At 50.1% G+C, this 23083-nt stretch overlaps 2 protein-coding genes across 5 annotated transcripts in view; both read right to left on the bottom strand.

Moving 5' to 3' along the window:
• RHEB (Ras homolog, mTORC1 binding) overlaps positions 1–1606 on the bottom strand; it is a 33600-nt gene extending 31994 nt beyond the window's left edge. The window contains exon 1 of the mRNA XM_087820917.1: positions 1499–1606. Within this exon, the coding sequence (XP_087677043.1) occupies positions 1499–1550 (52 nt within the window). The 5' untranslated portion in view covers positions 1551–1606. The remainder of the gene's footprint in view (positions 1–1498) is intronic.
• A 5738-nt stretch (positions 1607–7344) lies between these two features.
• PRKAG2 (protein kinase AMP-activated non-catalytic subunit gamma 2) overlaps positions 7345–23083 on the bottom strand; it is a 165574-nt gene continuing 149835 nt past the window's right edge. For all 4 annotated transcript variants that reach the window (XM_087820914.1, XM_087820913.1, XM_087820912.1 and 1 more), the window contains 9 exons: positions 22669–22727; positions 20603–20648; positions 18754–18808; positions 17676–17802; positions 14354–14519; positions 13811–13848; positions 12575–12721; positions 11467–11560; positions 7345–8490 (listed from right to left, as the gene is read on the bottom strand). In XM_087820914.1, the coding sequence (XP_087677040.1) occupies positions 8459–8490; positions 11467–11560; positions 12575–12721; positions 13811–13848; positions 14354–14519; positions 17676–17802; positions 18754–18808; positions 20603–20648; positions 22669–22727 (764 nt within the window). In that variant the 3' untranslated portion in view covers positions 7345–8458. The remainder of the gene's footprint in view (positions 8491–11466; positions 11561–12574; positions 12722–13810; positions 13849–14353; positions 14520–17675; positions 17803–18753; positions 18809–20602; positions 20649–22668; positions 22728–23083) is intronic.

Here is a 23083-nt window from a genome sequence, read left to right as displayed (position 1 = left end):
CTAACAGCAGTTTATTATAAATGCGAAGAGAAGGCTAATAAGGGGGTGTCATCTGGGCCTACGAGAGGGGGATGATTAGAAGGAAGACAAGGATCTCCGCCGAACATCAGGAACTTCTTTAGCAAAAGAGGCAAAACCCTCGACTTGCTTACTGAAGCCCAGAACCACCATCTCCAGAACCTCGCGGGGTAAAGTGAGCCGGGATCTTTGCGGGCATCCTCTGAAGTTGCAATCAGGGGCCCCAGGTGCCGGGCACCTGTGAGCCGACTGCTCAGAGACACCCCCCCCCTTCAGCGGGTGGGCGCTGCCTGCGGGCTAGAGCTGGGCTCCCGCAGGGCCGAGGGAGCGGAGCCGGGGAGGGCGAGGGCGGGGGCTCGGGCTGCACGCGGGCCCCCGGGGAGCTGCGCCCTCCCCCCCGCGCTCACCTGGGCTCCGGCGCCCCTAGGACCCCTGGAAGCGCCTTGCCCCCCGGCCGGCTCGGGGGCGATGGAGAAGAGCGAGCAGCCGCGGCCCGGCCCGGGCGAAGAGCACAGGTCCCGGCGCCCGCGGCGGAAAGCGGGGCCGTGCGCTCTCCCGGGGCGCTGCGGGCCGCCGCCCCCCCTCCCTCCCGGCGGCCGAGCGCGCCCAGCCCCGCAGACAGTCGCTCCTCCGGAGCAGCCCGGAGAGCCGCCCTCCTGCCTCCCGGCCTCTGGCCGCCGGGGAGACGACAACCAGGGCCTCGCCCCGAAGCGCGGTTCCGTCCGACGGCTCCGCTTCCTCACTTTTTTTTTGGGGGGGGAAGAGGGGGGGTACCCTACCCCCCCTCGCCCCCCCCCCGGACCACCCCCAACTGCTAGGAAGTTTCACACAGACACCAACCTCTCTCGGGGGAAAACAAAGCAAACTTCCGAGGCGCTCGGACGGCGCGCTCGCGGGCACCTGACCTTTATTCCAGGAGGAAACTAGGGCGCCGAGCGCTCGGCACTCGCTCCCCGGCCTCCCCGCCGGGGTCGCGGGCGGCGCCGGCCGCACTCAGGCGTCCTCCGCGGGAGGGAAACGTCCTCCGAGCGCCCGGGTGTCCTCCACTCCGGCCCAGGCAGGGCCGCCCCGAGGTGCCGTTTCCTTTGTTAAAACCCCACGGCCCTGATTTCACGGGGGGCGGAGAGGAGGCTGGCAGCGACCGCCACCGCGCGCCGCGGAAAGGCGGGGAGACAGGTGCGACTCCCGCCCCCAGCCCCGGGGGTGCCCGCGGCGGCCGGGCGGCAGCGGACCCCTCCGGGCGCCACCCCGGGCCCGGGCGAACCCGACTCCCCCGGCGCCCGAGGCCTCCCGGTCGCGCCGCCGCCTCCGCTCAAAAATGGATATGGCGGCGGCGGCGGCCGGCTGGGTGGTTACGAAACGCGCGGCCGCCACATGGCCGCGCCGGCCCCAAACTTGGCCGGGCCCGCCGAGTCCCGGCGCCCGGGCGAGGCCAGGCCGGGCCGGGGCGCCAGGAGGCCGCGCGGCGCCCGTCACTCACCCACAGACCGGTAGCCCAGGATGGCGATCTTCCGGGACTTGGACTGCGGCATCTTGGCGGCCTCCTCAGCCCCAGGCCAACCACATCAACCGCGGCGGCGGCGCGGCTCGTGTGCGGCGATCGGCGGCGGCGGCGGCGGCGCCGGGGCAGAGCGGCATCCAGGGGCGGGGCGGGCGGGCGCGGCTGCCTCCGCTCCTCGCTCGCGCGCCCAACCGCCCGGAACCGCCGCGCGGCCCCGCCCCCAAACACGCCCACGTGACCGCCCGCGGCCGCCGGCCCCCCGCGCGCCGCCCGCGTCAGCGCCGCCCTCCCCGCCGCGGCGGCCGCTCCCGCCCCCGGACCGCGCGGGGGGTGGGGTGGGTCGGACGACGTTGGACTTGAAACGGGAAAAGAGGGGACGCGGCCGGGCCTCGGGTCAAGTCACGACTGAAACTCGCTGCGTCATGACCCGCCCACCGTCTTCCGCCGCGTTTAAATGACGCCAGCTCTCCCGGTTACGCTGATTGGGCGACGCCTGCCCGCCCGCGCGATGACGCGGCGGAAACTCCGGCCCCTATTGGGCGGTGAGGCTGAGCCGGAGGGCGGGGCTGCGAGTCCGAAATCTAAAAATAAAAACGGGCTTGGACCGCGCGGCTCTGCGCCAGTGAGATTTGAAAGCTCGGAACCTCGCGCGATGGGGGGTGGAGGGCTGGGGCGGGGGAGCGGGAGGAAAAAAATAAAAGGGAGCTAGCTTCTCCGTGATTGGTTAGTGCCGGGTGTGGGGCGGGGAAAACTGTGGCGGGCGCGGTCATTGGCCAGACGCTGAGCGATTGGCAGACTGGCCCCCGCGGCCGAGCCCTTAAAAGGCGCCAGCCGGGAGGCGCGTGGTCGCTGCCTGCTGGCCTTTGGTTTCCTGGATTTTCCTTTTTTAGCCCCTTTGCTGTATCGGTGTAAGTCTGGGTTTGAGGATGTAGTTGGGGATTAAACGTCATCCGCTAGTGATGTAGAAAACAAAATAAAAAAAGACATCCGCAGCGAAGGGCCGTGGGAAGAATAAAATCTGCGTTAATTCCAAAGGATTTGCATTTCATTCAAAAAGTTGGCGCCCCATCAGTCTGGTCTCAACTCGGAGGCATGCGGACCCCCGCCCACCTCACTGAGCAACACATCTTTAATTTTCAACACTTGCCTGGCTAATTTTTCTTTTTTAAAATATATATCTTTATTGATTTCAGAGAGAGGAAGGGAGAGAGAGAAACATCAATGATGAGTCATTGATCAGCTGCCTCCTGCACGCCCCCTACTGGGGATCGAGCCCACAACCCGGGCATGTTTTGATTCCTGGTCAGGGCACGTGCTGGGGTTGCGGGCTCCATCCCCAGTCGGGGGCGTGCGGGAGACAGCCGATCAATGACTCTCTCATTATTGATGCTTCTCTCTGCCGCTCCCTTCCACTTTCTGAAATCAATAAGAACATATTAAAATAAGTAAATAAATAAATATGTGATGAAGACTGGAGGAGAACCAGACTCCCCTTAATCTTGGCACAAGCCAGATCAGACGGATCTGTTATGCGTCACGTAGGGTATTGTTCAAACCAAAGGATGCGGGTTGGGGAAACGTGCCAAGGTCGTTTCATTGTGTGGTTATCTTGCTGGAGCCAAGGGGACAGGTTCTGCTCTCGTGGATGGGGGCTTAGTTTTCTTAGCAGGATCTTAATGGGCCTGCCCTCAGCATCCTAGCAGGAGGCCATCCTGGGGAAGGCAAGTCCCCAACTTACACTGGGATGAAAGAAAATCCTCTTGGAAGCCAGGGATCAGTGTGGCCTGAATCCTGAGGGATGGAGTTGCACGGAATGCTCCCAGAAGAGCGGATTGGAGTAAGCCAGCTCTAAGTCCATGGATGTAAGCCACCCGTGAGGGAGGAGGTCAGCTCAGCAAGGAGCTCTCTGGACAAGTCTGGGCCTATGCAGTCGTTGTAAATTGTTCTTAACTGTTAGGGTTGAATGTCCCCCCCCTCCCAAGATATATTGAAGTACTATCCCACTCAGAATGTGATCTTATTTGGAAATAGGGCTGTTGCAGAGGTCATTGGTTAAGATGGGGTCCTACTGGAGTAGACTGGGCCCTGATCCTATATGACTGGTGTCCTCATAAGAAAAGAAGGGACTCAGGCACCCAGACACAGAGGGAAGGTAAGAGGCAAGCCACGTGATGACAGAGGCAGAGATCAGGGGGATGTGGCCACAAGCCAAGGAACACTTGAGCCCACCAGAAGCTGGAATAGGCAGGAAAGATTCTTTCCTAGAGACTTCAGAGGGAGCACGGCCTTGCTGACTCCTTGATTTTGAACTTCTGGCCTCCAGAGCTGTGAGACAATAAATGTATGTTGTATTAAGTCCCCATTTTGTGTTATTTTGTTACAGTGGTCTCAGGAAACTAATGTATCAGCTATAAAATCATCAAAAAAGTTTCATTAAAAGTACAAGTCTAGTTTCTGCTGGGCTGTGGGTGACACTGGCCTTCTCCCCAAGCCCCCAAGCCAGAGTGCTCCTGACAGGAGCTTTGGCCCACAGAGGGCTGGAGCAGAAAACCTGCTCCTGAGAGCCTGTGACACACCTGGGGGATGCTCAGGAAGAGCCAGGTGGCTGATTCCTTGCAATAAAACAGGTGGTGGCTTGTGCCAGTAAGGCTTGGATGACATACGGCCTTCAGATGTGGCATTTAGTCACAATATTCATAAACCACCGACAGATGTAATTACCATTTGAGGGACATATTCACTATTGGTCCCTCCCCGTGTGAAGAGTTGTCAGTGTTGGAGTTTCTTCTACTGGTGTGCAGAAAAAAATAGAACTTCTATTTTTAGAACATTTTAATTTCAAAAATCAGAGAATTGAGCTTTGGTAATATGCAGTGTATGGATTGACCATGGCACCCTCATGCCTGCACGATATTTTCTTCCACTGAATTTTTAGAGAGTGGAAGGGAGGGGGGAGAGAGAGAGAAAGAGAGAAACATCAATGTGAGAGAGACACACATCAATTGGTTGCCTCTCACAGGGCTGGGGATCGAACCTGCAACCCAGGTATGTGCCCTTGGCTGGGAATTGAACCTGCAACCCTTTGGCCCATGGACTGACGCTCTAACCACTAAGCGAAGCTGGCCAGGGTGCTGGAGCCTTTCTTGCAGTCTCCTGGCAACAAATTTACAATAGATTTATCTGAAAATTGTCTTTATGTCTCCACTTTTTATTTTGAAGTACTTATAGATTAGCAGGTATTCAGAAATAGTAGAGTTCCCATGTACTGTTCTCTGGATGGTAACATCTTACTTAAATACAGCACAGTATCAAAACCAAGAGACTGAAATTAGTATTACCCACAGAGCTTGCTCAGATTGCACGTTTTACATGCATTCGTGTGTGACTCTACTCAATTTTATGACGTGTGTAGAACTGTGTAACTAAAACTACTATCAAAACAGATCTGTTCCTTCACCAAAAAGATCTCTCTCATGCTACCTCTTTATTTCTCATTTTTGAAAAATTCGTTTTTGCTGGATATAGGATTTTAGGTAGACTGTGTATTTTAGTCCATAAAGATGTTCCACTTTCTTCTGACCACTGTTTATTTCTGATGAGAAATCAGCTATCCTGTTATTGTTTCCCTTATGAAATATATTCCCTGCTCTGTCTGCTTTCAGATTTCATATTTGGTGTTCAGAGTCTGACTATGATGTGTTTGTGTGGGTAGTTTTCTTTGCTTTTATGCTGTTTAAGGTTTACTGAGTTTCTTAGATTTGTGAGTTACTGGTTTTTTTTTACCCAGTTTGGAAAAGTTCCCAACCAATATTTCTTTAAGCGTTTTCCTCTCTCCACTCATTCTGGGACTCCAATTTCACATATATTAATTGGTTTGATAGCTTTATACCAAAAAAGCCTTTGTTTATTCTTGTCTCTGTTTTCCCCTTTCTAGTTTCATGATTTTTTTTTTTAAGAAAGGGTAACATATTTTATAGTTCTAGGATTTCTATTTGGTTCCCTTTTAGTTTCCATCTCTCTCCTGAAATTCTCCCATCTCTATCCAGCACACCCATGTTTTCTGTAGGCTCTGTAACATTCTTATCATAGTTATTTTTAAATCTTTTTTGTACCAATGGTAACATCTGGATCATTCATAAGTCTGCTTTTATTGAATGATTTTTCTCTTGATTATAGGTAATATATTTTTGTTTCGTTTCACATCTAGTACTTTATAGTGGACTAATTATGGGTATGTTATAAAAATCCTGGATGATGTACCTTCTGAAAACTGTTGAGCTCTGTTTTAATATTTGTATGTGGTTAAAGGTATGTATCAAAGTTCTTCTTCTGCATATGAATACAGTTAAGTCCTCACTTAATGTCCCTGATAGGTTCTTGGGAACTGCGACTTTAAGCAAAATGACGTATAATGAACTCAATTTTACCCTAGGCTAATTGACATAAACAAGAGTTAAGTTCCTGGGGCATATTTCTGGTCGTAAACACATCACCCAAACAAAAACATAAAGACCCAAAACACTTCTAATGTTGAACATTAAAATAAATGTGAGCTATGCATACATTCAAGAGAGATGAATAAAAACAAGATAATTACAGTATTTACCCAAGTTTTGGTGACTCAGTGAGTGACATGACTATAGTGGTGCACGTGCATACGTGTGTGTGTGCACACACATACTCAGACTGGGTCGCTTCAGACACAAAAGTTCACCTTGCTGCACACCTTTAGGATGTGGGAAAAAAACAGAATCCCCAGAAAAAAACCCATGCAGATATAAGAACATGCCAACTCCACACAGACAGTTGCCTCGGCCAGGAATCCCCCCCACCCCATCGATGTTATAATGAAACGATGTTATTTGAGGACCTGCTGTCTCCAATTGTTCCAGCACCATTTGTTGAAAAGATCCTTTCTACACTGAATTGCCTTTGCATGTTTGCCCAAATTCAGTTGCCCATATACGGGTGGGCCTATTTCTGGACACTTGTCTGGTTCCTTGATGTAGTTGTCTGTTTTTACATCAACAGTATAGCATCGTGATTACTGTAGCTTTATATAGAATACATCATGAAATCAGGTAGTTTTATCCCTCCAACCTGGTTCTTTTTCAGAGTCACAGAGAATCTAAGTCCTTTGCATTTTCATTCGAATTTTAGAATCTGCTTGTCACTTTCTACAAAAAAGCCTGCTGGGATTTTTTTAAATTTTTTTTTTATGTATCTTCATTGATTTCAGAGAGGGGGAGAGGGAGAGAGAAACATCAATGCTGAGAGAGTCATGGATCGGCTGCCTCCCGCACGCCCCCTGTTGGCGATCGAGCCCACAACCCGGGCCTGTGCCCTCACCGGGAATCCAACCGTGACCTCCTGGTTCATTCATGCGTCAACGAACTACTGAGCCACGCCGGCTGGGCTTACCATTCTTTTATTTTTGGTTGCTTATTAGCATATAGAAATACAATTGATTTCTGATGACCTCTTATTCTAAAACTTTGCTAACTCGTTAGTTTTAGTGTGTTTTTTTGTGTGGAGTCCACTGGCTTTATGTATATGTGACGACTAGGAATGGAAAAACCGACAGCTAAGCACAAGAAAACCTGCCCGGCAGTTTAAAATCAAGTATCTTCTGTTTAATAACGGAGCAACGTAAAGTTGAGGAATCGAATCGTTACGGGTAATTTTCCTGACGATCGAAAAAGGGTACGGAAATTCATGTTCTCCTTTATTTGGGGAGAAATATCCGAGTGGGAGACTGCAAACAGAATTTTAATTACTATGTGCTGAAACCCCCCATATTTTAAAGAACTCCTTTAACAAAACAGTAGATAGTTAAGATTTATTTTCATTTTTCAATCTGAAAAAACAACAACAGACAAACCCCCAAACAAAAAAAAAACAAACTACACTCATATGTACAGTGTCAACATGTTCAGCGCACTTACACCAGGAAACCGTGTTTCTCTTCCATCGCATGGCAATACCGCAGGTGCCACAGTGAGATTTACACAAACAGCGGCCTCGGCCGTCACCCGGACAGCGCGATTTCACATTTCCACGCAACAAGGCAAAAACGGACGCCTCCCCGGCTCTTCGCTCACGTCCCCAGAACCGGTGCCCAAAGCGGGCTCCCACGCGTGCTTTTAGCACTTGGGCTTTTAAAACCCGACGGCGGCTGCTGGAGAAGCCGCGTCGCTTTCCGGACCCACGCTTCACGAGAAATCCGCCGTTTAAACACGACCACCGGCGGTGCATCGATGGGCACGGCGGTGACGTTTACCCGCCAAAGGAGGTGTAAAAAAATCGCAGGAAAGGAAAAATAAATAGAGCTGTTGTAAGTAGTCTTGCTTGCGCGATAGTTTGGAACACTTGCACACGGGCGTGCCCTTAAAGTCGGAGGGTTATTTAGGTTCAGATTACAGCCGTCCGACAAATCTAAGGAAAACAAGCTGATCTGGTAAGAAGGTTCAAAGACTCACTCTCCGGCGGTGTCACCTCACACACGTCCCTGCTCCAGCCGCCTCCAGCAGCCGCGACGGCCCGCGGCCGCCCGCCGAGGTCGACATAAGGCACTAGGTCTGAGAGTGCCACACACCCGCCTTACGTCCCGTGACCTGCGCCACACCAGTGAATGCTTTGAAATGAAAAATAATAAACTTTTCAGGACACAGTGCACTTTAATGACAGACAGCATCGGGAATCTCTCAGAGTCTGAAAACAGCCTCTCAGCCCAAGCCTGGCTCTTCGAACGCACGTCAAGTCTTTCTCTTTTTTTTGTTCAATGCGTCGTTTCAACATCGCTGGAAAAAAACACACCCGTCGCTAAACCCTGATAGACATCCTTGGCCGTTTTCGTCTCTTCCATGGCGGTCAGTGTTCATGAGGCAAAGCGTGACCCAGAGTCTTAGTTCAAGTCCTCAAGGGCTCCGTTCGCAGCGGTCATTCCGTCTCCGGCTCCTTCTGTTTGGCACCTGTCAGTAGAGGGAAAATGAAGTTTCAGAGGGACATCGAAATCCGTGGCAGCCGAGCGTGCCCTCCCCGACAGCGCGCGGTCCTCCACGTCGGAGGTCCCTGCGGACTCGCAGTGCCGCCTCGGGGGCAGGTTCGAGGCTGCAGGGGGCCGAGCAGGAGGGCCCCAGGCTCCCCACTCCCGCCCCCCACAACTGCAGCAGGCTTTTAATCTGTATCACATATTGTAAATCTAAACACGCCAGATTTAATTCGGAAAAGAAAGGGGTTCCGCTGCTAAAGAATTTAAAAAGAAACGAGTGTTTACGTTCCAGTGATGGTGCAAAGCACTTCCACTGTGCACATAAAAGTGTTTTAAAAAAAGTCTTAAACATGTTTAAGGATAATTGCACGTAACACCAACTTGAACTGGCCAGGATATTTCAAAAAGGGTTGGTGGGCCCGGCCGGCGTGGCTCAGTGGCTGAGCATCCACCTAGGATCCAGGAGATTGTGGTTCGATTCCCGGTCAGGGCACAGGCCCGGGGTTGGGGCCTCGATCTCCAGTCAGGGGCGTGCAGGAGGCAGCCGATCAATGACTCTCATCATTGATGTTTCTCTCTCTCTCTCTCCCTCTCCCTTCCTCTATCTGAAATCAATAAAGACATATTTTTTAAAAAAAGGAACTTGACTGTTTACTCTGAGTTTGCGACGCACAAAGAATCTCGGCCACAGGGACAGCTGGGAGCCTGACCCCACTGGGGAAACTGTGGGCCTTGGCGCAGGGCCAGTGCCCGGAGGAGCGAGCCTTTCTCTGAAGGTGCCAGGTTACATGCCCGCGTGGCTGACTCTGCCGGCAGAGGAGGCCTCTTCCCTACGCAGGAAGGGCTGTCCAGCTGTCTATGTGCGTAACCACCCTCTGGGTGGGTCCTGCTCCTCGGCTGGACGCTGTCTGGGGGGGTGGTCCATGTCCACAGAGCTGTGGTTCATCGTCAATGCCTGTGGCATCCCATGGGATGAACAGAAGAAATCTCTCCCTTCTTCTGCTCAAGGATACCTGGGTTGTTTTCCAGTTTTAGGTTATTACAAATGCCATGACCACTCTCACATTCACATTGTCCTTTTATCAGCCTTTCATGATTATAAAGATTACCGTGCCCGGCCGGGCGTGGCTCAGCGGTTGAGCGTGGACCTAGGATCCAGGCGATCAGGGTTCAGTTCCCGGTCAGGGCACAGGCCCGGGTTGCGGGCTCGATCCCCAGTCAGGGGATGCAGGAGGCAGCCGATCAATGACTCTCCCATCTTTGATGTTTCTACCTGCCTCTCGCCCTCTCCTTTCCTCTCTCTGAAATCAATAAAGACATATTTAAAAAAAAAATAAAAATTACCGTTTCACATTCTCTAATATCTGAAAAATTTTTTTTTTTTAAATCTTCACCCAAGGATATTTTTTCCATTGATTTTTAGAGAGAGTGTAAGGGAAGGGGAGAGGGAGTGAGAGACAGAGGGAGGGAGAGAAACATTGACGTGTGAGACACACATCGACTGGTTGCCTCCCATGTGCGCCCTATTGGGGCCCGGGGATCAAGCCTGCAACTCAGGTACGCGCCCTTGACTGGCAATCGAACCCGTGACCCTTGGTTCTCAGGCGTACGCTCTAACCAACCACTGAGCCAAACCAGCCGGGGTTCCAATATCTGAAAATTGAAAGCGACCGCGCCAGGCCCCATGTCTAGAGTTTCTGATTCAGGAGATGCGGGCGGGGCCCTGGGTGCACGTTTCTGAGGAGTCCCAGGTGCTGCTGCTGGGCCCCTGGGTGTCCCTGCTCGACTGGAATCACAGCCTTGGGGTCCCCCTCGGTGAGTGCGATGCCTTCTCACGGGTGGCAGGGATTCCTGAAGGGCGGGCACCTTTAGGTGAAGGGTCAATTGCAAAAGAAACGAGTCTCGGCTAGTTTGATTTTTGGACCAAAGAAAAATCAATACCGTAGTACTCGCACTTTAATGTGTAACTCGCAGGAGTTCAAAGTGCACGTCGCTTGGCCTCTGTCTTGGCCCAGATCTTGGACTTGGCCTGCGCAGCCCAAGGCCGGGTTGTTTGTATTTACTGGGGGCAGGGAGGGGAGGAGAGGAAAGGAGAAGGGGGGGCTGGCGCTTTTAGGATGTCTTCAGCCCACCCCCCTATTGACGGTGGGACACAGGAGGCCCCCCGACTCTTCCCCGAGGCCCCTCCCCCCTGCACGCTCCCGGCTGTGACCCGAGGGCTGGCTCAGCGTGAATCTGGCAAAATGAGGTTCTGCGGCGGTGCCGTCTGCTCGCTAACGTGATTTCCACACCCCCCTCATGGAAAAATGTCTGCGCTTACGCCTTCTGTTTTATAGACTCAACGCGCTAGAAAGTTATTTTCTTTTTGAAGTGTAGATGAAGGTTTCAACAGTTAGAACCCAAAGAATTTCCCTCCTGTTTTTCCAGTTAGCAATCCGAAACATAAAGCAAAACTGAAGAGGTCTTAGCTCCCCCCCACCCATCCTCATTCGAGGATATTTTTCCCATTGCTTCAGAAAGAGTGGGAGGGAGAGAGAAACATCGGTGTGAGAGACACACAGCGATGGGCTGCCTCGCGCACGCGCCCCACCAGGGGCTGGGGATCTAACCTGCCACCAAAGTAGGTGCCCTTGACCGGGAATTGAACCTGCGACCCTCCAGTCCGCAGGCCAACGCTCTAACCACTGAGCCAATCGGGCTAGGGCAGGTCTTAGATTTTTTTTTAACAGAAAGGCTGTGATGAACTTGGCAATGAGTCTATTATTCGGGCACCGCCGGGCAGAGAGAGGCTAAATCAGGACGATTTCTATAAACTTTTCTCTCTCACCCCAAGGAGAGGAGTGCGACTTCATAACCACAAAGGAAGTGAGAATGGTTTACAGAGGAACGAACAGAAAGCCACGCGGGGGGAGCAGCAGGGCCCGCGCCCGCCCCTCCATCTCCCGGCGCTTCGTACCCGGGGGCGTGAGGATCAGGGCCTGCAGGATATCCGACAGGGAGATGATCCCCACGATACTATCCGCCTCGTTCACCACCACCAGCCGATGCACCTGCGAACGAGAACAGCAGGCCGCTGAGCAAGTTTAAAGCAAACGTTTTAAAGTGGAACGTAGGAGAAAAACACTCTCACAGACTCCACCATGAACCCGTCCCACAAATGAGAGGCAGGGACAGTGTACAGGCCACGGAAAGGTCTCTGGCTCTAACGTTCAAATGCGATGCTGATTTGCTTGATGACTTTTTTTTTTAAAGATTTTAAAATTTGTGTTGATTTTTAGAGAGAGAGGAAGGGAGAGTGGGAGAGAGAAACATCAACGTGAGAGCATAACACCCGTCGACTGTCTCCTGCATGCCCCCTACTGGGGAGCGAGCCTGGAAACCCAGGCATGTGCCCTGACCGGGAACTGAACCAGCAGGGGGTATTATTTCCATTGCTTTTCAGAGAGTAGAAGTGAGAGAGAGAAACATCGATTGGTTGCCTCCCCCTCAAGTGCTGACCAGGGCTGGGGACTGAGCCCTTGGCCAGAACTGAACTCAGGACCTTTCAGTCCTCGGGTACTTTCAGATTCTCTTAAACAGTTTTTTTAAAAAGTATATCTTTATTGATTTCAGAGAGAGGAAAGGAGAGGGAGAGAGAGAGAGAGAAACATCAGTGATGAGAGAGTCACTGATCGGCTGCAGCCCGCAACCTGGGCCTGTGCCCTGCCTGGGAATCAAACCCTGACCTCCTGGTTCATAGTTCGATGCTCAACCGCTGAGCAACACTGGCCAGGGCTGTATGTCTTTTTTTAAACCGTAGGAGTATCTTACCAGTTCGCTTGATTCAACTATGATATAGGGACTTATAAATTCCGTTCAATGAACATTTACAGATGCCCTACTATGTGCCAGGGAACATGCTAGGTTCCGGAACAGGGACTGAACTTGAAGGTGACTCCACGGCCTGGGTCCTGAGATTCCCGATTCCCGAGGCACCGTTCACTGGTTGGTGCTTGTATGGCCTGAGGTCGGGGTGGGGGTGGGGAGGTGGGGGGGGATGAAGGAATCTGGAACAGCCCTCTCACCTCCGCTCTTACGATCCTGTCCACAATGGTCTCCAGTATTTCCAGCTTACTGCACTTGACGACGCCCTCGAAATACTGGGAGCGGTGCTGGAGTGCCTGGGTCACCGTGATATCTAGGTTATTGTATGTTTTTTCAGCAGCAAGGTTCTGTAATAAAGTCACACAATGAATTAACTTTCACTTCAGTTCACACCAATGCCCCAAATTAGTAAGTCTAAAGCCACCCGATTTTAAACACACGGCTTATTCAGCGCCAGCACACCAGCCCGCAATGTGCCGTCAGACCTGCTGTCGTCGTCATCTCGGGGATAATGAGAACTCACAGGGTGGGACCTTAATCGGGGAGCAGCCTTGTTAATGTGACGGGGCGTCCTTCTAAGGACCCCTCCCCGTCCCACCCATCCTCACGTTCAAGGCTCCCTACCTGCATAAACAGCCTTTTGAGAGGTAGACTAACCTAGGGTGAGAAGTGTTGATAGGCCCTTCCTGGGAACCCGTCTTGGGGTTCTCATTAATCTTAGCAGGTCCCACTCAACTGCATGCCAATGAGCCCATTTTTTGGTGTCTAGTATGCTAACCGGGGCAGGGCGGACAGAAGGCCTTGAGACAGCTGCCCAGGGCATTCAACGCTGGGGTCAACGTGATGGCCCCCGAACGGTGTGCCCGCGTGGGGCCACCCAAGTTGCAGTTCCCTTTCTCAGCAGCGGCGGAAGGCTTTAAGGACGTGCGTTTAATGAAAAATGAGTGAGGAAGAAAAGCATCGAGGGGAAAGATGTAGCCCCGAAGTCAACCCGGCAGATTTAAACCAGGGATGCAAGTGGGACTTGATGAGACTATTCGGTCCCCTTGCTGTCTTCTTTAGAACAGTTGTCCCCGGTCATCCAACAACGGGATGCACATGACCACAAGTTCATGTGCGCCGAGCGCGTGTCTGTTGGACTAATGTCCCCACATGGAACCAGGGCCGTTTAAAATACACGCACATGCTGTAGCGATGCATAAACCGCACACGCGCTGAAAAGGGACAAGAAATGCTACTAATGTGCTACCCGTTGCTAAACTAGTGAACAGTGAAAGCGCAATTACTACAGGGAGTCTACGGGATTCCCTGGTAAGATCTTTACACTCCGAAAAGCTAGACACGCATTAAGTGACGGAAAACCACAAAAGCACGTTATTTACTACGTATTAAATGCAGTCTAGATGGTGGGTTTAACGAAATTGAAAAATACTTACAATTACATCAAACTTGGAATAAATATCTACAACTTTCCCTAAAAACGAAAACATATGTTAGAAAAGTGTCTTAGAAACAAAAAAAAAAACCCATTTAAAATGAATCTGAACTAGGCCATGGTTAAAGAATTACGTATTGCTAAATAAAATACACGCGTCTTTTCAGAGAGAGTGGAAGGGAGGGAGGGACACAGCCATTGGCTGCCTCCTGCATGCGCCCCCGGGATCGAACCTGCAACCCCGGTATGTGCCTTTGATGGGAAATCGAACCCGAGGCGCCTCCGTGCGAGGGCTGATGCTCTAAACCACTTAGCCACACAGGCCAGGGCTACAGGTGTCTATTTTTAAATGAACATGAAATTGTATCTTAGCGGAACATGTGAAAATGAAGCCAATTTAAGATTCTTATTATCCAGAGTGCTCCTCGGGGTTGAATTTATTCGCCGGGTCTGAATGTTCACTTCCCCCACTCATCTCCTGCGCAAGGCTATTTGGTAGGAACGTTACGGGGACAAGTGTTTCAGTTTAGGGCCAAACACGCACCCGACTCGTCCACGACAGGCAAGGCGGACACCCGTCTCTCCACAAAGACATTCAGGGCCTTGATGATGGGCGTGTCCGGGTGGATGAAGGCGATGTTGTGGTAGGTCCCGATTCCCAGCGCGTCCAGGTTCTGCTTCATGAAGGCGGGCTTTGGCATGTCGGACATCTGCGGGGGACAGCGCAAACACTCTAGGGCCCGCACAAAAAGCGAGTGGACAGATTCAAGCGGGTCTTTTCTGACAGTCTACCCGGGTGTCCGAATTAACACGAACAATGAAACGTCTTTTGTTCAAACCAGTTTACGGGTCTAGTGTATTTAACTCCTTAGTAAGATATTGCAAAGCATTAACAATGTATTTAACTCCTTAGTAAGATATTGCAAAGCATTAACAATGTATTTAACTCCTTAGTAAGATATTGCAAAGCATTAACAATGTATTTAACTCCTTAGTAAGACATTGCAAAGCATTAACAATGTATTTAACTCCTTAGTAAGATATTGCAAAGCATTAACAATGTATTTAACGCCTTAGTAAGATATTGCAAAGCGTTAACAATGTACTTAACTACTTAGTAAGTTATTGCAAAGCATTAACAATGTAACGCTTCCCCCTTCTCTTTGCCTGCTGACAGGATAGAAGGGAACACAGGTCTGTTTGGAAATTAAGACCCAGAAACCACCAAGAAACCTTCACTCTTAAGTATTCCCGTGAACTCCCTGCTCCCTCGGCCCTCGCCAGGGAATTCTCATCAAGACCCCGCACATTTCCACACCCCAGTGTTTGACAGTGGCTGTCGGAGCCGCTAAGCTCGTCCTCACACCATCCTGCCTCCGTTCACGCCCTGAACTCTCCTCTGGACAATTTCTGCCCACTAGGAATCACGGACAAGCCAATTGAACAGAATTAAAAGAACCTTTAAAAGTTAACTTCTTTTTTTTTTCTTCCCACGGCTGTTTCAGAGGAGGAGGGAGAGTCGGAAGAGGTCAGTCTAGGATTGATGTTTGTCTAACACATGAAATAGGGTCTACGGTTTCAAAAATCCACCTTTTATAAAGGGTGCAGCTGATTCCCTCCTCCTGGTGTAACTTATACTTATCAGGAAAAGATGAACAATTAGGAGAAACAAAATGTTCAAGTCAAAGAGTTCATCAATATTCAAACCATGAATTTCTCTAGAAATTTAGAGAGAGAGAGAAAAAAAAAAGAGAGACCTATTAGGTGATCTAGCCCGTGGCCATGCAGGATAAATCCACACCGTGCGCCCAGGCTAACTGTCCACTGTCCCCCACGGGGAACGCTCCCTTTTCTCAGCAAACGAGCTCACAGTTTGGTAAAAATCAGGTTCTGAAACTTCTTTGAAATTCTGGATTTTGATCTGAAAAGCTCTAGCCATTCAGCCATCCTACTAGCATGATTCTAATCACCGTATTGGCCCAAATAGGGGGCAACCTCCTCTACTTCTTACAGGAGAGAAAACCACCAAAGGCCCGTCTTCAACTGCTGCTTCGTCTCTCTGGGCCGGGGCCGGGGCCGGGGCCGGGGCCGCGGGGAGGCGCTGGGCCCGACCACCGCGCACCTGGGAGGGGGGCGAGCTCGGCCTCGAGCCACGGGCCTCCGGCAGGGTGGGCACGGGGTGGGGCGAAGGGAGGCCGCTGGCCAGCCTGCCAGCAGTGACCGTGGCAGTCACTCAGCCTCTCCTGGTTTCATCACTTATAAAACGGGATTAATAAAAACACCTACCTGAGAGGGTAGATTTATCATGGGAAGTGCTCAGGACAGCGCCTGGCTTACTGTAAATGCTTCATAGTATTTAGCTGTCGTGATGAGTGTTGCTTTAAAACGCTGTCTCTGAGGCTTAACGGGTTCGAGCCTGGCCCCGTGGGCCCTGCATGCCCACCCCGCCCCGTCCCGTGAAAGCTCAGTGCTAAGGCGACTGTGTTCCCAGCCCGAGCGATGTCAGGAGTGCCCAACAACAGCCCCCTGTCCCTAATTCTTCCCTGGACTGCCCTTCTACCAAACCTCATGCCTTTTTGTAAACGTCTCTTCTCTTTCCTACCTACTTCCTTAGCATGAATTTTAACACGAAGGCTGTTATTTTTCCACACAAACTATTAAAATATGGGACTGGTTTGAGGGACGGGTTTCTCCCTGTAACGAAACCCTCCGTGACCAGAATGCCATTTCATCGCCTTATTTGAGGCTGTGGGGTAGGCAATGGGAGAGCTGATCTGATGCATATTTTAAAAAAAACATTTTTATTGATTTCTGAGAGAGGAAGGGAGAGGGAGAAAGACAGAAACATCCATCGGCTGCCTCCTGCATGCGCCCTATTGGGGATCAAGCCCGCAAACCAGGGCACATGCCCCGACCGGGAATTGAACGGGTGACCTCCTGGTGCACGGGTTGATTGATGCTCAACCAACTGAGCCACATCGGCTGGGCCTGACGCACATTTTTAATGTCTAGTATCTTCTTTAAAAAACCCCACAACTCTTCAAATGGTGTCTTCTGAACCGTGAGTGAGGCCACCTACTGGTCCTAGCTGACCAATTACCTGGAACCTCAAATTCAGAGCATGCCCTTAAAAGAAAAAAATCCAATTCAGTGCCTGCCATTAAGAGCAAAAATTCAAGCCCTCTTGTGGACACTCCAGTCCCTCTGAGCCTCTTTGAAACCTGCCGACCAAAAGGGTCTAAGTTTTTCAATTATGAAATCATCTCCTTTCAAATGCCGTTGAGAAACCTGACAGATGACACAGCCAGAATTTGGACCAACATGGTACTCTCTTGCCCAAATTTTACCTGCTTTGGGTTTTCCTCTCACAGTCGCCATTACTATAAGAAGTTAATTCTTATAGTAATGAAGATATGTTTTTGAACATATATGTTTTTTAAAACATCTTTTTTGAAGATATGTTTCCAAACCCATGATCCCCATAAAGCATCGCAAGGCAATTTGCTGTAATGACTGGCTCCACTTATCTTGCGTAGCAGCAGTTCCTTAATTAGACTGACTCGCAAATTAGAATATTTTAGACGGTAAAATATTCTAATTTAAATAGAGAATTCCAAGTGTTTTCATTATTTTGATGATAATAAAATAATTATTATTTTTGCCCTGAAAGGCGACTGCTTTTTAATCAGAATCAACTTTCGAGAAAGTACAAACAGCAGTTAAGCGGAGGGAACTGAAGCTTAGCCACGGAGGCCTCAACACTAATGATTTCTGCGACGGAGGGAAACAGGACCCCGTTCACTTGAAATAAATTCATTGAGAAAGCAGATGCAACTACGTGTTTAGAAACACTAAAAACTACTTACAAAAAGCTGGAGGAACTTGAGGATTCTTTTGTGCGTAAGGATATAAAGTGCATTCCCACTGAGAGGGTCAATAACGGGCAATCTGTGGATTTTATTTTTGATCAACGAGTTTACAGCATCGAAGAGGCTGCGGGAAAAGCCAGTGAAGTTGTTAGGAGGCTTTCAGGACAAATTAGAAAGCTCTGGACCATCCCTGCTTTCAAATCCTAAGAGGCTGACCGACTTAAAACAGGGCCTTGGAAAAGTTTTAAATTGGAGAACTCAGTAAATATTCAGATTTTCCCCCCCACAATCTGTGTTACTAAATCTCAAACGCAAGTGTGAGCTACACATCTCTGGAGGTTCTGTAGTGGCACATTTAATGCTTTTATTTTAGAAATGACAGACGTCAACTCCTAGGAAAGCTAATGGGCAGCACCCCCAGGGGCAGAGGCGGCTGTGTGTGTGTGGGGGGGGGACCCCGACTGGCCCCTGGCTGCTCCCTTGCTGGGCCGGCCACTTCTGGGCCTCTCTGGCCTCTTCTATGACCACCAACCAGGAGGCGTGGTGGGTGTATCTGTTTGTTGGGACTTGGAAATAAAATACGAAAAAAATCAATATTCCACTTTTTCTCGCTGGGGTTCTAGAGCTAAGAATGCTTTCATGCAAACGTGGAAAAGTCCCAGAGCCAACGGCTAATAGAGGCGGACTCTTCAACTTCAGGGTACGTGGAACCGCTGGGGGAGCTGTTCTAATGCACATTCCCAGGCACTACTCTCCACAGAGATTTCACAGGTCGGGGAGAGCCCAGGATTATGTGGCTTTAACGAGCTCCCTACAGGGTTTCTGCAATAGGTGCTCTGGATTTCAAAACTGCTTCGGATGACCATCTTCCCAGTCCACTATCAACCCCCTGCACCAACAACGGCTGTGCTTTCTATTGTCTCTACACTTACTGAATTTAATATCTGGAATTAAGGAGGCTGGCCCTTATCTAGTTTACAAAAAAAAAAAAAAAATCTATCAACCAATCAATCATGCTAATGAAACAGAAGAATCTGAACAAATGTTTCAAAGGAGAGACAGGGCCCCAGTTTACCTTGCGTCTGGAGAGATATTCACTAAAGGCTTAAATGTTTCTTGTAAATAAAGCTCTGTGGTTATGGAAAGAAAAGATGTAATTAGTAACACATTTGCTGTTTGCAATTATTACATAAATTAAAATACGCTTCAGTTTATAGATGATAATTGGATTAAAAACCCAAATCGAATTTAACCTACTGAAACCTATCTTGTTCATGACAGTTATGGCTATTTTAAACAACTCCCAAACTGCTCTCAGGATGTCGCCTTTGTGGAAAAGTGAAATATTTAAAAATAGTATTGCAAGAGACACCGTAAAAATGAGAAGCCAGGGAATCTGATAAAAAGCAACAACGCCCGCCAGCAGAGGGCGCTAGGTGCCACCACGTTACTACCACCCTCAGGAGAGGGAGCATTAATGAAGCCCTTGGAAACTAATTTTTATAAGTTAAAAGAAATAAAAGTTGTAACCAACTTTGTTCTTGAAATGTTCTTATGTTTGATTTTACCAAACCAATGCTCAAAAGTCGCCGTATCCTGGGGAATCTTTCTAGTATGTGGAAATTATCTTTGTATACAGGTCCACTAATTGATTTACTGATGACGTTTCCCTACAGGAGGCATTCAAGGGTGTGCTGACGTTAGTAGTATTATTACTGCTGAACAACCACGTGATGCCAAAATGTAAATACACTTAAACCTGGTCTAACGACACTTATACAGTAGACGTTGGTAAGGGGTAAATGTCTTGTTAATTTACACGTATTTTCACGTCCCAATGGGCAGGGCTCAGATACAGACCCCACGCCGACTCTGTTTAGTTTGAACTGACAAAGCCATCGTAAATCAAGTCTATGGCCCCACGAAACTTCTAGATCGCACTGAACGAACGGTCCCCTAGCCCTTGAGGGAATTCTAATGGAGGTTCAGGTTTCACGGGCAGTCGCAAAGGCGGATTATCTCACCAAGCGGATTACGGGAAGTACAAAGTTAAACTTCGATTTTAAATTCAAAAGCTTCCTTCAGCTGGAAGGAAGATTCTCCGTTTCTCTCCAGCTCCCCCTCCCAACACCTGCAAAGGCCCCCTCCGCCGTGAAGCCCGCCAGGCCTGTGTGTGCGGGCTCCTGCTGACAGTCCCTGCCCCTCCCGCCCCCCAACCCAGGACGGTGGATGCAGCTCATCAACACAACCGTTTCGCAATCGAGCAACGTGAACTAAAAAAACCCGGCTCCAATAAAATGCATTGGTTTCATGTTTATCTCTCGGAAAAATAAAAATTAAATACTAATAAATAAAATAAAATAATAAAATAAAATTAAAAAAGGCTCCATTTCAGAAAGGCTACCGCGACTATAAAGGGGGAACTTTACTGTTACCAACAGAAGGGAGCAACGCTGACATTAATTTCATGTTATCTGATCCCATCTCATTCAAGGTTCACTTGTTTCTCCACAATAGGTAAAGAAATAATTATTAACTTTAAATAAGAACAGGGCCTTGCTTTTGCTAGTCTTAGGCACGTCTCTGGTGCATCTTCTATACAAAGGCAAAGTTTTTGGGGGGCAACACTTCATACTGAAGCGGGGGCTCCGGGCTCCCTGGGGGCAGAGCCCTGGGCGCTGGGCGCCTTACTCCCTCGCATTCCCCGCCTCTACAGGCTCTCGGTGCGTTTCCATTAAACAAAACGGGTAGTCCGCACAGCCGGGCGGCATACTATCAAAACGAAGACGGAAACAAACGTTTTAATCAATGTGCTTTGTCATTACGCGGAGAGGGAAGGGTCTCTGAAATGAAAACGTATTTCGTATGCCAAGTTTAACTTTTCTTCTGATGTTAGAAAATTTTAAACGCCCAAGAGGACTTACCCCTCCACGTTTCAATCTTATGTTCCTCTAATTCATAAATCTGTACCTGAAAGTCAGAAAAAATTCTGATTTACAAATGTTAATACAACAGGAGAAGAACTATTTTGTTGCTCCTGCTGACTCCTACAATTCAGCGGATGCAAACAATCAAGATAGTTCAACACTGGACATTTACACACACACACGCACACGCACACGTGTATGTACGTTAATGCTCACCTGAGGATATTTTTTTCATTGGTTTTTAGAGAGAGTGGAAGGGAGGGAGGGGAGAGAGAGAGAAACATCGACGAGAGAGACAGACATCGATTGGCTGCCTCCCACACGCACCCCAACCAGGGCCAGGATCAAACCTGCAACCCGGGGACGTGCCCTTGACCGGAACCGAACCGGAGGCCCTTCGGTCCGCGGGCCGACGCTCTAACCACTGAGCCACACAGGCAGGGCAGTATTGGAAATATAAATGCGAAACAGGACGCGCTAACATTTCTTTGAAGAGAAATATTCCATCAATTTTAAACGCAACAAACCAGCCTCATATATTTTCATTAAACACTTCTGGCACGCTTTCACACACACGGCCAGGCACACTCGTTCCTTCTTTCTGAGGCTACGGGAGGTCCCTAGCATCTCTCACTCGACTGGTTAGATCCTGAGCTGAGGCGTCGCTGTGAGATCGGCCGCTGTGTGGCCACCTCGGGCCACCCTGGCGAAGGCAGAGGGTGCGGGCCTGGGGGCCTCAAGGGCAGGCTGCAGTCACCCCGGAGCCCCCGGCTCTGTTTCAGATCCCCGCCTGCCTTACCACGTCGAGCGGCTGTTCCGGGCCCCACTATGTGGCCTCTGCGAATGCGCTTCCCCTCCCGAGCAGCCGGCCGGAGACGCCTCCCAGGGTCAGCGTCCGAGACCTCGGGAGCGGGCCCGCTCCTCGACGCCCGTGTCACCGCTTCCGCGGCCCCGTCCGGCTCAGCCTTGGACAAGACGACCAGGCCTCGCCCAGCACCCTATGGGGGCCGTGGGGCGCCTGCAGTAGGAACCTGGCCTCTTCCTGAAGCCTCCAACCTAGCGGGCGGCCAACAGTCCTATAGAAAAGTGCCACTGACCGAAGAAAGAATATACGGGGTGTCCCCCCAAAATGCATACACACTTGAACAGCTGAGAGCTCAATTTTGAAAATGAAATATATTTGCATAAACACTGCCTTTAATAATTATTCGAAGTGTGTGTATACATTTTTGGGGGGACACCCTATATATCAGGTCACACTCTAAGAGGCTCCGTATGGCCCGGCCAGTGTGGCTCAGTGGTTCAGCATCAACCTATGAACCAGGAGGTCAGGGTTCGATTCCCGGTCAGGGCACAGGCCTGGGTTGTGGGCTCGATCCCCAGGAGGGGGCGTGCAGAAGGCAGCTGATCAATAACTGTCATCATTGGTGTTTCTCTCTCTCTCCGTCTCCCTTCCTCTCTTTGGAATCAATGAAAACATTAAAAAAAATAAAAATAAAAGGCTCAGTACGGGGCTGCAGAGAGAGCAGAGGGGAAGAGAGGCCAGGTAAGGAACCCGTGGGCCCGGATTCCAGCCAGACCCCACGTGACGGGCGGGTTTCACAGAAACGGACGCTCGGCGAAGACTGGAGGGCGATAAGGCTTCCTCGCGACCCGGAGCACGGAAAGGGGACAGGAGCCGGGGATGCGGGGACCAAGGACACGCGTGGTGGGAGGGGCCTCAGCACAGGAACGAGCTGTTCAAGGTCATGCGCTTAGCGACACCTACGGACGTCTAGGCAGTAAGTAGGGACACGAACGCCACGGCCCGGGAGTTCCCCAAGCCGAATACAGAAGCTATTGCCTCTCATCTCTCCCGAGGCCGCCTTGAAGCTCCAAACATAAGAGCGATTCACACGGAGGTTCCCTGCACATTGTATATATTTCGAAAATTCAACCGCCAGCAGGGCCCCTGTACCCGAAAAAACAACCTCTCAGAGGATCTTAAAATGCACGCACACAACCCCTGTACACGTACATAGTACACGGCCCCAGTCACGGACGTAAGGGTTTCTGGTACTTACCATGGGCGATTTATAGTATCTATGTAGTATATTTATGAAATCTGTAATTGTGAGCATTCCTGCAACAGAGAATTACGCATGTTACACAGGGAACTGTGAAAACATAAAGAGAAAAATTTCAAATGACAGGCAAACCTGGAAGAGCGGCTCAGACAGCTTCTAAAGTATATATAGCAAGCACAGTTTAACGTGTTTATTTCCAGCTATTAATCCGTTAATTGTCCACAGCAAGCCGAGATACCCAAATTTAGCCGAAATTGAACCCGAAATTGGTCGCGGGAATGAATCGCAGTACTTGGCAAGTCCACGAGAGAAAACTCGACGACTGCGATAAAACATCACAGACGGCTTGCCGCCCCACGTAAATAATTTAAAATACTTTAGCATAAGATCAGGTATGGCAGAGCTCTAGAGA

This window comes from Miniopterus natalensis, chromosome 10 (assembly GCF_054644295.1).
Source record: "Miniopterus natalensis isolate mMinNat1 chromosome 10, mMinNat1.hap1, whole genome shotgun sequence".
Classification (NCBI taxonomy): Eukaryota; Metazoa; Chordata; class Mammalia; order Chiroptera; family Miniopteridae; genus Miniopterus; species Miniopterus natalensis.
The sequence above is the reverse complement of the archived record's forward strand: the minus strand, read 5'-3'. Positions and strand labels throughout refer to the sequence as shown.